The sequence below is a fragment of the Chondrus crispus genome, genomic scaffold (assembly GCF_000350225.1).
Source record: "Chondrus crispus Stackhouse genomic scaffold, scaffold_384, whole genome shotgun sequence".
Lineage (NCBI taxonomy): Eukaryota > Rhodophyta > Florideophyceae > Gigartinales > Gigartinaceae > Chondrus > Chondrus crispus.
Window position 1 is genome coordinate 38,738 of NW_005179277.1, and position 18,930 is coordinate 57,667.

Sequence of the window (18,930 nt, forward strand, 5' to 3'; positions counted from 1 at the left end):
CGAGCAAGAAGTGTGACAATTTATCTCCGGTGAGAGGTTTATTAGCGACCTTCGCTTAAGCCCAAGCACCCAGTGCCTCGCAGACTTTCAACCGAAAACAAGCCCTGTTTCTTTCTGCTGATCATCCACGTAGACTCATGAGTCAGGCATCGCCTTCATTGAGTAAGTGGCTTTCCTTCCAGTTACTACTTCGCAACAGCTCTAGGCGGAGTACAAACCCATAGGATACAACAACGTCAACACAGATTTGCAACTCAGTCTGTCACGATGACAACTATTGACCGTTTGGGCCTTCTTGGAATTCGAAGCTATGGCACAGATGATGAAACATTCATCAAGTTCTACAAGCCCCTCACCATAATTCTCGGTCGCAACGGGAGCGGAAAGAGTACAATCATTGAAGCTGTAAAGATGGCTACCACTGGTGACCTCCCGCCAATGGTAGACAATGGCGCCGCATTTATACACGATCCCCGAGTACACAATGAAACCGAGACTAAAGCAAAAATTCGTCTCTTATTTACCAACGTCCGTGGCGATCAGTACGTGGTTTCAAGGCATTTTCAACTCTCTCTAAAGAAAGGGCCTCGCAGCATTGGGTATAAAACAGAGTTCAAGACTATTGACCAAACCGTGAAGAGAATGGATGGCGGTGCAGCATCCTCCTTCCGATGCGCGGACCTGAACGCCTTACTACCAGAGATTATGCGCGTCACGAAGCCCGTACTCAACAATGTCATATTCGTTCACCAAGAAGATTCCTTATGGCCGCTAGGGAAGTCTCAAGAGCTGAAGTTGAAGTTTGATCAAATTTTCGCTGCCACTCGGTACACGAAAGCCCTTGATACTATCCGCAAGCTCAGAAGAGAGCAGGCTGCAGATCTGAAAACCGTCAAAGTAGAACTGCTGCACTACGAGGACAAAGTCAAAGCATTAGAGAAAGTGCGAGGTGAGGTCGATGAGACTAGGGTGAAGCATGATGAACTCCAGCGAGGGGTTGACACTCTCGACAACACTATTGCAGGTTTGGCGACAGATAAACAAGCAGCGGAACTGACCGCTCAAGAGTACAATGAGTGTCGGTCGAAGCTAACAGAGTTAAACGTGGAGCGCGAGCTTGTGGAAAGGTACAAGTCCGAAAACCTTTCGAAGATGAGCATGCATGTACCAGATATGAGTGATGAAGCTCTCAATTCTGAGATAGATGACTTGAAACGCTTACTGACAGGTGTCGAGGGCGAGCGAACAGAACGTTGGAACCGAATTCAAAAGTTACGAAGCCATCTCGAAATGAAACGCGAGGAAGTCAAATCCAGACAGAGTCGGAAAGGCACACTCGAACAGGTTGCCAAGGAACAGTCCAATCGAGTCTCGCGGTTGGAATCCATGAAAGAAGAGTTAGATTCCGCTGATTACTTCAGGATGACGAAGGTCTCCCACAAAGAACCTCTTTCCCTTCCTCCTCGAACTGCAAGGCTACAAGAGTGGACGGATGCGATCAGTAACCTACATAAAGAAGCTGAAGAACAATTCAGATTGACGTCAGAAGATTGCAACATGAAACTCGACGCAGCTACTAACAATTTGAATAATGCTAAGTGGCGCGTTCGGGAGGGCCAGTCGACTTATGAGCGAAAAACTGAAGAGGTCCGGGTGAAGAAAGCAAGATTATTCGATGTTCGGCTCATTTTACGAGAGCTCAGTGATTCAAATACTTCCTTGAAAGAGGCGGAAGGTAGGCTTGGGGCTGCGAAAAATGCCTTGAATGAGAAGAAAAGGAACGCAGCCATACCGAGAATCGCTGCAGAAATTCACTTCAAAAAGAAAGAAGTCGTCACGTGCACAGAAGAGTTAGACGGCTTGCGGGAAGCCCGGCAAAGACTGCAGGACTATCAGAATGAGCACGCCAAATATGACATTTTCAGGGACTTGGAGAAAAGAAAGAAGACACGAATGGAGGGAGTCGTTGAAGATTTTACGGATCTGATTGCTTCTGCTGTCACTGAGCTATGCCTCGACAAAGAAGAAACGTCACTGCTCTTGAACGGAATGCTTCCGAGCAGTACCAATATAACGCTGGCTCATGCGGACCGTTTAAGAAATAGCATTTTGGAAGCTACTGACGACATGCTCTCGCGGAAGGATGCGTCTATTCGACAGGCAGAGCGATATCTCAGTATTGCGAATGCGAATCTGAAATCGGCCTCCCTCCGAAAGGCAGAGGCGACAGATCAGTTTGAGGGAATATCACAGCGGGTCAAAGACATGTCAAGCAAACTTTCGGAAGCGTCAGCTTCTATCGGTGCACTTCCGAAGGCTGTCATCTCCGTGGAACCAGTCCTGAAAGTTCTTCGAGAAAGTCTTACCCTGTCTGGTTCAGCTCCATATGCACTTCGGAAGGAACATCTATCTGTTGTCCAGCAAGCGGTGGATGCGGCGGAGTTGGCTGTAGTTAAGGCGAATCAGAAGACCTCCCAACTGGAAAGCGGAGCACTGTTAGCTGAGGATGAGTTAGAAACTTTTGAACAAGATCCGAAGCATCGGTGCCCAGCCTGTGGATTGGGATCGTCAAAGAAGGTGGACGACATGCGAAGAAATTTGAAGAGTCGCATCCAATATCTGAAAGACCCAGAAAGTTCTAAAGCTGCTGCGCGGGAGCTGATAGAACTTGACCACTTGTCGCGTACTCTAAAGAGCACGCAGACAACGGGGTTAACGGCCGTGGCTAATTTGCTTACGTACGATGCAGCGGAAGCGAAGCTTTTGGAGTCGAACAACGCTTTGAAGGAGTGCGAGAAAAAGGCAAGAGAAGCGGAAGCCGCACTAGGCGACTTACAGGCAAGATTCGGCGTGGGGTCTGCCATGGATCAAATTTGTTCAAAGCGTTTAGAGTTGAAGCAAGTATGCGTTGATTGGAAGCGTGCCGCCAATGATGTTGTGACCTTGAAGGCTGAGTTATCAGCTACCTCGAGCGATGCTCGATCGCTTTCTAAAATTGATGAGGACATTAAAGGCGGCGAGGACAGAATGAAGAATCTACTGGACGATATTGACAAGAATTCTCGGGCCTTGGAACGCGAAAGAGATAACCTCCACCGAATAGAAAATCGATTCCATGCTTGCGAGAAGCAATGTTTGAACCTGCACATCGCAGCAGAGGATCACATGCGCCTCAAAAAGGAAAAGGAGGAGCTTTCAAAATTCATTCGTGAGACAGAGTTGGAGACGGAAACTCTTCAAGAGAGTCTGAATTCATTGCAGCTAGCATTAGGGCATGCCGAAGAAGAACAAGTCACAACTCGAGTAGAAAATGACTTGACTCTGAAAGAAGCTAACGCGGTTCTGTCCAAGAGAAATGTTGCGCTGCAAAGGTGGAATGATTGCGTGACCAGGGTCGAAGCATTCAATCGGTCAAGGAATGCCGATGATCTTAAAAACATCGTTGCCTCGCTTCAATCACTCGAGCATGAAATCGAGTGTCTCGAAAATGATCTGCAGGGGCACGAAAATGAACAAGACACAGCGTCTACATCGAAAGAGGATATAGAGTCCAAAATTCGAAACCTCCGAGATAACCAAAGCTTTCGGATTGACGAGCGGAAAGTTCAAGTCATTAATCGAAGTGCGAAGCATATACAAGATGATATATCCTCATTAGAGCGGGCGTCAGGAGGTAATCCCAACGACAAAGTCAAGGAACTGACCGCTAGAATAAATTCGAGAAACGAAACAAGAGCCAATATTATCGGGCAGAGGCAAGCCATCCTCAATCAATATAAGGTAAAGAAGAAAGAAATGACTCATGCAGAAGAGCAAGGAAGCAGAGGCAAGTTCGATGAAGCTCGGATCCGAAAACAGACGATGGAACTCGCCTCAAGTGATTTGAACAAGTATCATCGCGCGCTGGACCAAGCTCTCATGGCGTTCCACACCTTGAAAATGAATTCTATAAATCGAACAATCAAGGAACTCTGGCAACAGACATATCGTGGGAATGACATCGAAGAAATCGAGATTGTTTCGGATCATGGAGCCCCTCGTTCAAACACCACAGGAGCTCCGACGCGGACATTTAATTACCGAGTGCAAATGCGCCAAGGACAGGCCACTTTAGACATGAGAGGAAGATGTAGCGCGGGGCAGAAAGTGTTAGCATGTCTCGTTATCCGCTTGGCTCTTGCAGAGAGCTTTTGCACAGATTGCGGAATCTTGGCTTTGGATGAACCAACGACTAACCTTGACAGAGAAAATATTGAAAGCCTCGCCAAAGCGCTAAGAGCCATCATTGAGAGTCGGAGAAAGCAACGAAGTTTCCAACTAGTTCTGATCACACACGATGAAGAGTTTATAGATTTGATTGGAGCTCGAAACTTCTGCAATGAGTTCTTTATGATCTACAAGGACAAGCAGGGCATATCTCAAGCACGTGTTCAAGATTTACGAGAGATGTAAAACGAACATCTGACATCTCGACCGATGTCCATTTGGTTCGAGTTGAATGAACTTGACCTGCCCCTCTACTGCATAGCAGGTCGCTAGATGCAAACGATGGATGGGAAGAGAATGTGTTGCTGATCCCATATCACAATAAATATCCTCTAGTGGCTATCGGACCATTGTTCTCGTATCGTATGGACATTTTTCGGCTTAATTTTTTCTTGACTTGCACTTTCTCGACTAGAAAGAAAAAGACCCCCCCACCACAGTACTTGACTTGTACCTTGGGACCAGAAAAAAAGCTTTGTGAGAATGGCATGTTCTTCCTGGTCGTTTTTAGCTACGTCTGGAAAAGAAGCTTTCTTATACCACCTTAAAACCGGATGCAAAATAACTTTGAAACCAAAAACGCCAGTTTAAAAATGGGAACTACCCTTTGAAGGGTAGATACTCAATCTGATATGCCGCTCAAACGCCTGATACTGTATCCCGGCGTTCTACAAGGTGCACAGATCCAGAAAAACCGTTGAAAAGTACCCTTACGAAGGGTAATCTCATACGGGATCAGTTAGTTGTATGATATGAAAAGGAGCTACAGTACCCAAGAGTACAGTACGGGGTGGTATCTATGCTACTGTACATGTGGCACATTCGCTGACCGGGAATCCCACTTCGTTTTCCATCAACTGTTGATGTCAACTGTCAACAGTTGACATCAAGACCGGTCGATCGGGCACTACTGTGATCAGGCGGATGTGGAACTCGTGCAAAACTCACACGCCCCCAGTTTTCGGTATGATGTGAGTTTGGCCAAACGCGTTGTCTGGAAAATTTTCGTTAAGAAAACATGAGCAAACACGCCGCCGAAACACGCGTTTTCGTAACTTTACGGACAACCTTTGTACATGCATTGGAACAACTCGTGACCAGACATCTTCCCCTCAGCACACTCGTGAATTACAAAACTCGTTTTGTCATGAAGATGCCCGCGATTGATTTTCTGCAACATCCTTAACAAGGAAAGCGAAGGTGTGGGTAAAAAAAACTGTTGCATTCAAAGGTGTACTGAGCATGAAGACTTCCATTGCAACCGAGATTGCATCAAGGAATACCTTCATTGCGTAACGTCAAACGCGACCATGCGTAATGTTCCATTGGTCTTTTCTGATGTGAACCCCAAAAATAGTAACACTCTTAATGAGCGGAGTAAAGTGCAAAAAGAGTACACTGCCTCTGAGCAACACTCGATATGCCCCTCCAATGGTGCTTGTCCATTGAGGCGACGGGAGAATCAATATCATGCGCTACTCTTGCCCTTTCCCATTTGAACGTTAATCATGACACAGTTTCTTCTCGTTCGTCTAGGAGTGATACCTTCTCGATGCTAAGGCTCTCGCTAACTTCCGGAGCTTGTTGCCTTAAAGAACCCAACCCAAGTGTTTTCACGCACACCTGCGCACCAGTACTTTCCTTTGGCCTTTTCAGTGGTAAGATGCGTGCGATTAGTTCCAAGTCTGTTGGAGATACATACGCTTTGCCAGTTTGTTCTGTAATGTACTGATTGTCCGCAAATGACCCCAAAATGGGCTAGATCTTCACATTGCACTACAGGTTCATCCCCCAAATGCGTACCTCGTTCAGTACCAGTGAGAAAACAACCAATGTCTTTGCTCACAAGCCTTGAGCCCTTAGTCCGGGTGGCAAGCATGGCGTAGTCTCGCCTGTTCAGGCCGAAAAAGTTCGAGACTTGCGACTGTTTTGTTAGTATCATTTTCCCACGAACGGCGTTTCTAACCAGATTGGGCTCACTCGAAAATAGGCTGAAAATTCCAGGCACCGTTAGCAGGAGCAGCGCGAGTATGAAAAAGGCAGATTCAAACCTCTCCATAAAGTTTGTGCGATCATCATAAACAGCAGTCAAAACTGTGGCCGCAACCGCTACAAGTAACAAAAGAAGGCATGCAAGGAGGCGGTGAGGTGCCGGCACGAGCAATCCCTCGGGAAGCACAATAACACACGTCGAAATGGCCTCTAGTTCTAACAAGCGGTCGAAAAAGTCTCTGTCAAACGAGCCATTGACAACACCGCACCCTTTTTGATTTTCGAGAATGACAAAAGATTGTTTTGCGAACAAGGCCTTGAGAATTGGGAATGAGGAACGATCTCCATACTTTCTATAATCAATGCCGTTTTCCATCCATATGACGCCATCAGGTCCCGGCCCAAGCAAGCTTTCCAATGTGATATTATGCCTCAAACACAAGAGTCGCGCTTTCACTTCCAAAGCGGGGTTCTCGAAAAAAGAGATTTTCAGAAAAGCACGTGCATCGAAGACCCCCTGATCTTGCCAGGGCATAATAACAGGACTATCACCGACTGAAGATCCATCTCGGGGCTCCCCATCACGAACTGCTGAACCGCGAGTTAGGTTGTAGGGGATGTGAATCGGTACTTTCCGAATCACGAAGGGTGAAGCTGCAGAATAGCGAATACAGGTAAAAGTGCCCAATGTGTTGTAATGAGAAGCGGCGTCTTGCTCAGGTTGCACAAGCCCAGCTGTTTCGTTGGTGCCATGAAAAATGGGCGGGGTGTCGGCTACGTCTGCCGAATCCTGCGTCCCAAATTGTTGCATTTACCCAGACTTACGGATAACCCAAAATGTGACGTTGAGGGAGACCCATTCGCGGTCAGAAGCTGATTAACATTTAGAACATTCCATAGTTGTGAACGTCAGGATGACCTCACACCGCGCGAAAGCCCTTGCCCAATTTTCCAACCACCAAAAAGTTTAGACCAAAGTACCCTTCCTAAGAGCAACCCCACCGCGCACATCTACAGTCACCATCAAAAATATAGGACCAGTTGGGGGCCAAGGTTCCACCAAAGGACGACGGGTCTTAGCTCTGTTGTAAATAAAGATGTAAGGTATATGATAAGGTACGCATTAAGTTAAACAAACGGCATACACCGGCATACATCGATGGTGTAAGTAAAGCGACGCTAAATTAAAACAAAGGACAGCTTACAGTTATAACGCCATTTACAGTAAATGTTTACTCCGTAAAATTCCTGAGTAAACATTTACTCGCAATCAGATTAAAATTTACCCGGTTTCGAGTTGATGGTTGCGAAAAATGTTTACTCCTTAACATTCCCGAGTAAACATTTACCCGCAACCAGGTTAACCTTTACTGTGCCTTTAATGGCTTACGAGACATGTCATACAGTCATTATAATCTGAGTGACATGTGATTGTTTATTCGACGATATGATATCGAGTATAGGTTTACTGTTCCTCGCTTTGCTTGACAGTTAACGTTTACTTACGGATAAAAGCGCGCGAAGCCGGAATAATCCTCTCGTATTGCTGCGAACAGTTCGATTTTTAGGTTCCATATAAAAAGGGACCCGAAGTTTTTTACATCGAGCGCCCACCATCATTCTCACCGACGTCACCCTTTTGTTTTCTTGCGCGTTGGTTTTTTCGAATTCGTCACTCTTTTGTTTTCTTGCGCTTTGGTCTCTTTCAAACTTGACCGCTCGTTGTTTTCAAGAACGGGTGTGGTATGTGTCGCTCTGTGTTTCGTTTTCTAGACAGACAAATCGGGGATCTGACATTTCAACTGATTTTTTAGCCTCGGAGTTGTGTCTGACCGACATGTGCAGACAGGAAAAATAGCGCGATCTGCGTCCGTCGAGGCCGAGAGGACAGAGTCGACCCCTCACGGGGTCGATCGCCAGGTGAGAAATCTGACCTTGGCGGGGCTATAGCTACAGCGGGTGAGCCCGCTGGGACCTTCGGTACGCGTCAAGAAGGGGAGCCCTCGGCAGAAAAAGAAAGCCTCAGAGGCGTGGAGCCAACTCAAAGTGGCCCCACTTCTGCAACAAGTATTTCGGAGCGCATATAGTGCACGAAAGGCACAACCGCATCCTTACAAGCTGGGGGATTCAGTATGGTTGGACAAAGTTTTATTCAAAGATATTGTTGCTAGGGTTCAAAAATCGAGCAAGTTGGGAGCCAAACGTTTCGGGCCCTATACGATTCAGGAGCTTATTGGAAGGAATTCTCTCCGACTACAGCTTCCTACTAAGTCCCAGATTCATCCTATAGTTCACGTCGAACATACCAGGCCGTATCGTACCCAGCCTTCAGATCTATAGGTTCAAGTCACGCCAAGGCCCGTTCCAGTTGTGTGCAAGGATTGCAGCGTCGAATATACGGTACAGGAAATACTATCACACAGGAAACGGGGAAGAAAATTTCAGTTTCTTACCCTCATGAAGGGCGCTCCTAGGCATGAGGCAGCGTGGCAACCCACTGAGGATTTCATCGACACAAATGGAACCGTCACATCTGTATTTCTGGACTACATTCAGCATCATAACATTCTGATGCATTTGCATTGACGTGGTCGTCAATAGAGGAAGGTGACAATAGTGCAACAAGTATTTCGGAGAGCATTTCGTGGCAGATTATTAAGACAGGATTTCGTGGCAGATTATTACTTCTCTGTGTACCTGTTAGACCAATAATGATAGGCCGGGTTTGTAGTATAACCCCCCCTGGGGCTTTTTAGATTAGATCAGCAACGGATCCAATACTGTAGAGCCTCGGGCTCTTCAGTACTACCGCACGTGGCCACGTGTACCCCTCGGGTACAGGGCGCACGCGTGCACACGTGCACACGTGTACCGCGCGGGACGGAAGCGCGCGCATACACGTGTACTGTCAGCCACGATGGCTGACCGTATTACAGTACGGTCCGATCCGTGCTACAGTAGACCGCTACAGTACTTCGGTACTGTAGTCTTATAGGTTGTTTTGTATATTAAATATGGAGCGGACTGGCGACGGTGGAGGAGGATAGGCACAGACTTGTCACCCACCGACCGTCAACGTCCGACTTCGCGCTTATTCTAAGATAGCGCTCACTAACTACCTTAGAGCGGCACTGAGCGCGGGTTGAGGACGCGCGCGGTACGCCCACGAGTCGGCGCCGCCTCCGCCCGTCGGTACTGGATCGTTACCCAGTACCGCGCCGGGGCGTCGAGGCGTCGAACCGCTCGCGCGTACCGGCGTCCTCCCCGTTCCCGCTCTACCACGCTACCCGGGCCCGCTGCCCGGTGCCGTTAGCTGGTGTCCCGCTTCACCCCCGTCTTCTCGTTCGGACGGGGTCCACGTCGAGCTGTGCATACACCCCTATCGCTGGGGGTGTTTATGCTACAGTGGTCTCCCGACCTAGAAGACCCTGGAGTCCGATCTCCGAGAAGACTTCCGCTTCCCTCCGCGAACCGATCGCGTCGAGATGAGCCAAGAGCTCGAGCCCTCGATCCGCTCAGAAGCGGCGGATCTGAGTCCGGCCGCTGTGCAGTCCCCATCCGCCCCGTCGGGCGACGGTGACGCAGTTCCTCGTGACCGCGAACCGTCGCTCGGTTCCTCCGAGGAAAGAGCGGCGGCGATGTTCGAACGCATAGCCGAATACATCGAGGAAGTCCGTACTTCCCTTCGGATCGATGTATCGGACCATGTATACACTCGATGTATGGCCGAACTCCGCTCCTTGCGTGAAGGGAGGTTCGATAGAGTGACGCAGTCCTTAGAGAATCTCCGAGCACTGATCGACGAGTTACACTCGCGGATAGTGATCGTCGAAGACTCCCGTTTCGTCTCGCCCGGACCGTCCGGGCAAGGTCGCCCTGAGAGGCCGACCTCGGTGAAACGACCCGAGGACCGAATCTCTCCGTCGGCAGAGCAATTGGGTGCGTTTGCGCACCTCTCCGCTGAGCTCGACGCCACTCGTCGGCGTGCTCGTGACATGGAACGTACCATGGCCGAAAGGCTACCCGGTGCCCCCTCGAGAGGGCCCGGTGGTACCGTACCTCCGAGCGCCGCCGCCCCCGAAGGTTGGCGTCCGACTGGTGCCGCTACCAGTCGGACTGCAGAAGGAAGCCGTCCTCCGATAGACGCGAACTTCGCGTGTGAGACCCAAGCCTTGCCGCCTATAGCCGGAAGTAGGCGGCAAGTGGACCGCGTATCGTACGCGGACGAAAAGGACCGTGGAGGAGCCGCCCGCGGATCCGATGTTCTCCGTCGATCTCCGCTGGGGCAGCTACCCGCCGGCGAGTTACGCCGAGCCTCCAGGTCCGGTAGACGTCCGTACGCTACCGGTTACCTCCTTCGGCACGCTGGGTCCCGCTGAACCTGGGCTCGAGCCAGTACATACGATGATCCAAGAGTTCAGCGCCGTTGCTGACTATCGTATGTACCGCTTGGATAACACCTCGAGGCTCGTTACCTCGGGTGATGCGGGACGGATCGCGAAGTACGTCCAACGCTGTCATGGGATCCGTCCCACGATGCGCAGCTTCGACGGTACCGACCCGATCCAGCTGCTGCCGTTTTTGAAGGATATCCGAATCACCTTCAACTCGCAACACCTGACCGAAGGTGTTGCGGTACGAGTCCTCGCGCACTTCCTCGAGCGCGACGCGGAGCGCCTGTATACGAGTTATACGATGCGTGGCCTCCGCGCCGGCCAGCTCCATGACGACGTGAGCTGGCCGGGGCTCGTGAATCAATTCTTGAAACGCTACCTCACGGACGACGTGTTAGGTGAAGCGTACGACGCTGTCGCTACGGCGCGACAGCAATCGCATGAGACGGAAAGCACGTTTGCTGACCGACTCGAGACTGCCGCGTTCCGATGCACGGCAGTCTTCTCCGAACAGTCCCTCGCGCACTACTACGTGCGGGGACTTGCACCGGCAACCCGTGCGGCAGTATCCGAAACTGTGCAAAGGCTGCCAGGCAGTCAGAAGACCGATCTTCCGACCATCCGCCGTATCGCCACGGCGGAAGGTACAACGTACCGCGCTCGGCGCCGTTTACCTCTGCCGGATTCGAAACCGGCAGGGAGGGGTGGCAGGACTACGAAGTCCGCCGCGACAAGTTCGCCCGCCTCGACCCTCCACATCGGGGAGGATGAGTGGCAGGCCGACCCTGTCCTCATTACGCAAGGAGCAGGACCCGTGGGGGCACGAACCCCCTCACCGATGTCGACCGGAGCGACATCGAGTTACGCGACCGCGTTCGCGGCCACTCCAGGAGTGGCAAGGGGTACGGACCCCCGGGTCGCAGAGCTCGACATATCGACCCGAGATGCAGGAGGCGAAGCGCCTCGCGTGCCCCTCCTCACCGATGAGGAGGCGCGGCACGCGGCGACCTTCGCCTCAACGGACGGCAGCGCGTACGTGTGCTGGCTATGGCGTACGTACGGGCATGCCATGTACGCGTGCCCGTTCCTGTCGCCGGAACAACGAATGTTCACGGCGTACAGGAACTACGGCTACCAGATGGAGACGCGACCCGGTGCACGTAATCTCCTCCGGCAAGCGGCGGGCGAGGGCCGTCCTCCGCGTCAAGGTTTCCCGAACCGATCGGGTGGGGGGCGCACGCATCGCCCCCCGTGGAGGCGGGTACCGTCGTAACGAAGTCGATCGTCGGGATCGACCCGCCTACCGGCAGGCGGACACAAGGTACCCCCGACAAGAAGAAAGAGGGGACCGAGACCGTTCTCGGTTACCCCAACAGGTACAAAATGCGATAATGTACCTGCAAGACTGGGTAGAGGATCCGTACCCTCTACCCACGGAGGGTGACGAAGGAGAGCCGACTCGCTTCGTCCCCCATATCCTGCGACGACCGGACGACGCAGATCAAGGCCCGGAAGTACCCGAGTACTTCGCCAAGGCCGCCGAGCCGCAGTGGGGGAATCGTCCCGACCCACGCGGCCGGCTACCCGAAGAACACCTGGCCGTCGATAGCCAGGAAGTTAGCTCCGGTAGCACAGGTAGTTCGGAAAAAGGGTAAAGACGGTTACGTTCACGCAATCGCGTGAGCCGTCTTTGACCCACGAACTAGACCCGACCCCGCGTGCTCGCCAAGGACACGGCGGGTATTGTCCGATAATACATCCCCCGCTACCGGAAGCGAGCACGGGAGCTCCTGTAATGCCGATACAGGAGGGAGCACACGTCGAGGCCTCCGAAGCCCCAACGTTAGGAGGACAGGACGCCAGGACAGCCGACGTCCCGGTGAGGCGTAACGATGGCGACGGGGGTAACGACGACCGAAAAGATTCGGTCGACCCCCTGACTCCCGCGAGCCCAAGGTCGCCGGAGAAGGGTCCGTGTCGTACGGACTCGAATAATCCGAGGGGCGTCACCGATCCGCGGACGCCCCAAGAAAGGGGGAGAAGGAAACGCAAGCGGGGCCAGCACCGAAATCGAAGGCCCCGGCGGAACGACCTCACCGATAAGGCCGCCCCGAAGGTTGTCGACGGCGTCATTTGCCTTATGACGTCGAAGATTTACAACGTCCTCGGCTCGATAGCCACAGAGGGAAATGCATTTAAACCCCGCACGATCGCCGTTGATACGTGCTCGGGGTATAATTCGGTGAGGAAGGCCGACCTTCCCCCCGATTGGACGCGTTACGTCGTTCACGACGCACCTCTGCCACGACTGGCAGGCGCGAATAGCAACCCCCTCAAGCTTTCGGCCGTCGTCCGCCTGGCCGTGCGGTTGAGGAACACGGTGTTCCAAATTCCGTTCGTAGTCGCGGACCAGCTCGCCGTGCGGGTCCTCTTCTGCACGGCCTTCATCGATACGGACGTGCGATGTATCGACATCGAAGCTCAACGAATGGAGCTACGCCAAGGCGGTTCCGTCGCCATCGTCGACGGAAAGGGGGAGTCGACTCCCCCTACCAGGCGAGACGGGCGACACACGGGTCGTCCAGACGTACGCAAGGAGGCCCCGCAAGCGATTCGGATCGCCCGCTGGGTTACCATCCCCGCGATGTCACAAGCCGGCGTGCGTGTGACAACCACGGGGAGGGGCCTCGTGTTTTTGGAACCCAAGCCCTCACTCCAACGCCGACATAGAGTGAGGCTGACCAATGGCGTCGCGGAGGTCCTACCGAATCAGACCTTCGACGTCATCGTCGCGAATTTCTCACGACGAGAAAGGAGGCTTCCGAAGCACACCGTCGTGGGATACGCGAAGCGCAACCCCTCGCGATCCTCACTCCCGAACGTAAGGTCGCCGAGGGTATCGCGCACGCGCTACACCTGACCGACTTGACCGATCAAGTCAGTGGGGTAGGAGTTGGCCTACCCAACTCCGATGATAAGACCACCGCCGGGGGCAGGGGGGTCGACCCGGACGAACGGTCACCTTTATGCCAACCGACGGCGAGGGGTACTGTACGCCCCCAGCAAAAGGAACCCGAAAATCCACCGATGGACTGGGAAAAAGAGATCGACCTGTCATACATCGATGATGACAGGCTCCGTGGCCACATACTCGAGATGCTCCGTAAGCACTCGAGTCTGTGGAGCGGTGTGCTTGGAACGATCCAAGCCACGGAGCACCGCATTCCCCTCGAACCGGCAACGAAACCGATTCGTTCTATGCCCTATTGGAAGGGCCCGGCCATGCGCGAAATGGTCGCGAAGGAGGTCAACAAGATGTTGAACGCAGGGGTTATCGAACCCGCGAGCACCGAGTGGGCGTCCCCCGTGGTGCTCGTACCAAAGAAAGACGGCTCTCTTCGGTTCAGCGTGGACTACCGGCGTCTCAACGCGAAGACGGCAGCGGATTCGTATCCGCTGCCACGGATGGACGACTGCATCGACTTGTTAGGAGATGCAGCCGTCTTCACCACGTTGGACTGCAATTCCGGTTATTGGCAGATCCCGGTCGCTCCGGAAGGCCGGGATAAGACCACGTTTACGATGCACATGGGCACGTTTCGCCACTTGCGCATGCCGATTGGACTCAAAGGGGCACCGTCCACCTTCTAACGTGCGCTCGACATAATACTCTCCGGAGTCCACTGGCAAATATGCCTCGTCTATCTCGACGACGTGATCGTGTTCTCCCGTACGCACGGAGAACACGCGCGGCATCTCGATACCGTCTTGAGCTTACTGCGGAGTTCCGGTATCTCCCTTAAGCTCAAGAAGTGCAGCTTCTTCCGACCGAAGGTGCACTACCTGGGGCACGTCATCTCCCCAGGCAAGTTGAGCGTAGCTGATACGGCGGCCGACGCTTTCAAGACGTTCACGTTCCCGAGGACGTTGACGCAAGTGCGCTCGTTCCTCGGGGCGTGTAACGTAAACCGCCGATTCGTTAAGGGGTTCGCTAAGATTGCGCGTCCTCTGACCGACATGACGAGCAAGGATTCGGATCCCGATTTCTATAACCCCACGGAGCTGCAACTTCAGGCGTTCGAGAACCTTAAGAAGTGCATGATTGCTCCGCCGATCCTCGCGTTGCCCCGGCACGGTCGTCCGTACATGATAGACACCGACGCGAGTGCCTACCAACTCGGCTGCACCTTACTTCAGGGGCACGAACAGCCGAACGACTGGCGCCCGGTGGGGTATTGGTCGTACTCACTGTCCGATAGTGAGCGCAACTACAGCGCTACCGAACGCGACTGCTTCGCTGTAGTGTGGGCCGTCCGCACACTACGGCCGTACGTACAAGGCACAAAGTTCACCGTACGGACGGACCATGACGCCCTCCGATGGCTCATGTCCCTCACGGAGAGTTCCGGAAGACTCACCCGGTGGCGGCTACGTCTGGCTGAATACGATTTCACCATTCAGTACCGCCCCGGACGCGTGCATCAGGTGCCCGATGCCCTGTCACGACTCGTGTCGCCGAAGGTCGCCGATGACCCTCGGCCCACCGTCGAGGTGGATGACGACGTCCCCACTTTGGACGGGGGCACGACAGTTCGAGACGTATCGAACGAGCTCGCGGACCACGTTTGTACCGCGAGCTGTGATCATCAGGCCGTCCATGTCTTCGTAACGACACAGAATCAAGCCGAAGCCCGAACAAGGTCGCGCTTACGGACGCGCGACGAACCGAGAGGCGACGACGAAGCCCCCGCTCTCCAAGGACCCAATTCGTTTTGGGAGGAGAACGACGAGTTCGACGCCGTCGACATCCAGCGCGCCGAAGACCCCGAGGCTGGCGCGCTCGACTCCCCGGTCGCCCCACCGCAGGACGACCTTCCGGCCCCTCTTACGATAGAGGAGATAGCCGAGGAGCAACGCGTGGATGACTTCTGCCAAACCGTTTTGGCACGACAGTCAGAGTCCCGGGACTCCGCGTTTTTGGAGGACCACCAAGGGGTGCTCAAGGGAAGACACCCCTTCTACCCTGATATCGTTCAGGTTGTGGTACCTCAGACGCACCGCGCCAGGCTCCTTCGCCTGTGCCACAACCCGGCCATCGCGGAGCACCCGGGCCAGAACCGTATGTACTACGCACTTCGACGCGAGTACTACTGGCCCCACCTGGCTGCAGACGTCGCAGCCACGGTGCGAGGGTGTCGAACCTGCGCGATGAACCGGGTGAAGCTGAGGAAACATCTCAACCGATTGAGATTGTTTCCAGCTACGAGGCCCCTCGAGAGCCTCGCAATCGACATCTTGGGGGCGCTCCCCAAGAGGAAGACAGGAAAATGGTTCTTGCTCGTGATTACGGACCGCTTCAGTAAGGTAACGCAAGTCGTTGCGCTCCGCACGATAATAGCGCACACGGTCGCAGTTGCGTTCTGCGACTCGTGGGTGTTCAAGTCTGGCGTCCCTCGCACGTTGCTTTCGGACAACGGCCTTCAGTTTAATTCCAAGTTCTTCCACAGCACGTGCCTCGTTCTGGGGATAACGAATTTGTACACTTCGGCGTACCATCCCCAGACGAACGGGCAAGTCGAGCGATATAACCGAACAATCGCCCCGATGCTGCAGAACTACGTGGGTGAACACCAGGACGACTGGGATGTGTACGTGGGGCCGCTTTTGTATGCGTACAACTCCCACGTACATCGCACCTCGCGCACCACGCCGTTTGAGCTCGTGCTCAGCAGGCCACTGCCGGAGTTCTCTCTCCGACAGGCGGACGGCGACGCGCCCCCTTCCGATAAGGGGAACCAACGTGCCGAGTTCCTCAAGACCTTGGATTGGACTATCCAGAAGGCCTACGGGAGCCTGCGTCGCATGCAGGCTCACTACAAGCGCGACTTCGATAAGCGCATACGACGGATTAATTCCCGGCTCCGTCCCGAAGAATACGTATATCTCAACACCACCGATGGGGCTAAGACATCGAACAAGCCCGCCTCGCCCGCGGTCGGACCCTACTGCGTGCTCGCCAATGACGGCCGAACCATCACGATCGATCGTGATGGGGTCACCGAGCGAGTCTCCGCCGACCGCTGCGTCTCCGATAGACGCGCCACGAGCAAGTACGACGACCCCGCGGGACCTCACCGATAAGGTCACCGCGGGAACGCAGTATGCCGTCGAACGGCTACTGAGATATCGAGTCATGGAAGACGGAACTACGGAGTTCCTGATCAAGTGGGCAGATTACGACACACCCACTTGGACTGCGCGGACTCACGTCCCGGAGGAGTTTGTGTCTCGTTACGCCCAACGCCTCCGGAGACGTACCGGCAGAGACCTCACCCAAACCGTGAACGCGGACGTTCACGCTTAAGCGGGGGGCCCTCAACCGCTGCTTCGCGGATTAACCCCAGCCTGCACGAACAGACTAAAAGGGGAAGCGAAGGAAGTCGTCGGACCCTATCGGAGGGTCACAGCCGGGGACGCGTTCAAGTCAAAGTAGTCTTGACTTCTCGGACGTCAAGAACGCGAAACAGAAGAACAGGACAGTACGAACTGCCTGAAAAAAATGTTGGGCCCTCGTAATGACCGACATTACGAGGACCGCAAAACCCCGTTCGGATCGGAAAAGTCGAACGACCCCCCCCCCGAACAGGATTGCCGGACGATCCGTTAAGCCCAGCAACCACGGCGAGGAGGGGCGCCCGACGAACGAGGCGATCAGCGGTGGAATCACGAGAGCCGTCAGTGGGCAGAGTAAGCGACCAGAATGCTCGTCGCTTGTGTCTCGTAATATCTGAGAAGGTTGAGGCTCACTTCAAGGCCTCAGTCCGCATCCGGGTCCGATAACCCGACGGACAGCGTGGTCATGACCCTATCGATAGGGGTCGTGCGCGAAGAAGCGCACAAAAGGCGTGTGCAAATGAGCAGGCGAGTGAGGCTGCGTTCGCCTCAACAGTCGCCAGGGTAGTTAAGGAAGGGGCGGAAGCGCAGGAGCCACTCGGTCGGAGGGGCACCAATATATGCGCACGGACGCGAGACACTTCAAAACCGCCGCCGAGACATGCCCCGTATTAAGGAAAATTACGGGGGATGAGAACGTTACACGTGAGCGGCGCCGGAGGTGCGCGCCATGCGCCAACACCGCTTGCGTCATCACCAAATCACCCCGCCACGATCCCCCGAAAATAACGGAAAATCAACGGTGGCAATTACACCAGCACGTGCATGGCGCACGGGGGTACTGTACCCCATACGAAAAGCAAGGAGGAGGCCTACCGCGCTTAGCTAGGATACAACGCGTACCACCAGAAGGTACACACGTCCGCCTCTTGACCGGGAAGGGATGCGCGCGCGAGGTTGAATCCCACGCTCGCATCGAGCGGGTGCCTCGAAATACTGACGTGCGGCGAGCCGCCAGACCGGTTTTTTCCTCTAACTTTCCTCGCGCGCACTGCCGACCGAGCACAGGTCGAGCTTCGAACCCAAGCCGTGCTCCCTCGACCAACGGAGGAGCGGAGGGCTACCGTTGAGGAGAAGACCAGCGCGGGGGAGGGCTTCCGCGCACCTGAACCTTCGCCACCGACGGCGAACGGCGCTGGAAGACGCCTCCCCCAGGGGATCCTACGTCACTAAAGTCTCTCTCTGTGCCGATAGAGAACCGCGGTTGCGAACAGGCGGGCTATGGCCGAAAGGAGGGACGCGAGAGGATTGAAGGAGAACGCGCGCTGCGCGTTGCGCCTTCGCCACGGAGCGCGAGGAGCGCCGGGAAAAGTCCTTGGGGAGTGCCGCGGGCGGAGCTTGCCAGGCCCAGGCGCTACCACGCAGACTTTTCCGCCGCACCGCAGCGCGGAGTGGCCCTCGCCATCGGTGGCGAGGGCCGATAAGGATAAGGATTGTCGTCGCGCGTCGTTGCGCGCCGCGGACGGCGAGGGCCTGCAAGTCTACAGTACGACGCGCAACGGACCGCACGCCTCCCGTTGCTCTACGAAGAAAGCCATGTTCGAACAGCATGAAAGGACGCGGGGTGGGACGGCAACAAATCCGAGACCCCCCCTTTTTTTCTTGTCCAGACCAGGGAGGAGGCCTTCCGCGAGCGTAGGAGAAAGACTCGCGAGGAATTGCCTTAGGGGCTTTACGGGGAAGGAAATGACTGGGGATGTCGAGAGCCGGTCGCTATGTTTGCACGCTCAACGGTTCGTATCGTTGGAGGGTTCCGACGACCCTGGAGCACGCGCCCTCGGGGGGCAATAACTTGGATGAAACGGCAACTCGGGCTCCATTTCAT

The 18,930-nt window shown here is 54.2% G+C and overlaps 3 protein-coding genes; 1 reads left to right on the forward strand and 2 right to left on the reverse strand.

Moving 5' to 3' along the window:
* Positions 1 to 267: 267 nt before the first annotated feature.
* CHC_T00001019001 (hypothetical protein) lies at positions 268 to 4,651 on the forward strand. XM_005718207.1 is given in 2 exon segments: positions 268 to 4,452; positions 4,453 to 4,651. The coding sequence occupies 1 exon segment, from the start codon at positions 268 to 270 to the stop codon at positions 4,450 to 4,452; it is 4,185 nt and encodes a 1,394-aa protein (XP_005718264.1). The 3' UTR covers positions 4,453 to 4,651.
* Positions 4,652 to 5,323: 672 nt separating this feature from the next.
* Positions 5,324 to 5,491, reverse strand: CHC_T00001020001 (hypothetical protein). The gene has a single exon (XM_005718208.1). It carries the CDS (start codon positions 5,489 to 5,491, stop codon positions 5,324 to 5,326), a length of 168 nt encoding a protein of 55 aa, XP_005718265.1.
* A 342-nt stretch (positions 5,492 to 5,833) lies between these two features.
* On the reverse strand, positions 5,834 to 7,069 carry CHC_T00001021001 (hypothetical protein). Its single transcript, XM_005718209.1, has one exon. It carries the CDS (start codon positions 7,067 to 7,069, stop codon positions 5,834 to 5,836), a length of 1,236 nt encoding a protein of 411 aa, XP_005718266.1.
* Positions 7,070 to 18,930: the final 11,861 nt, after the last annotated feature.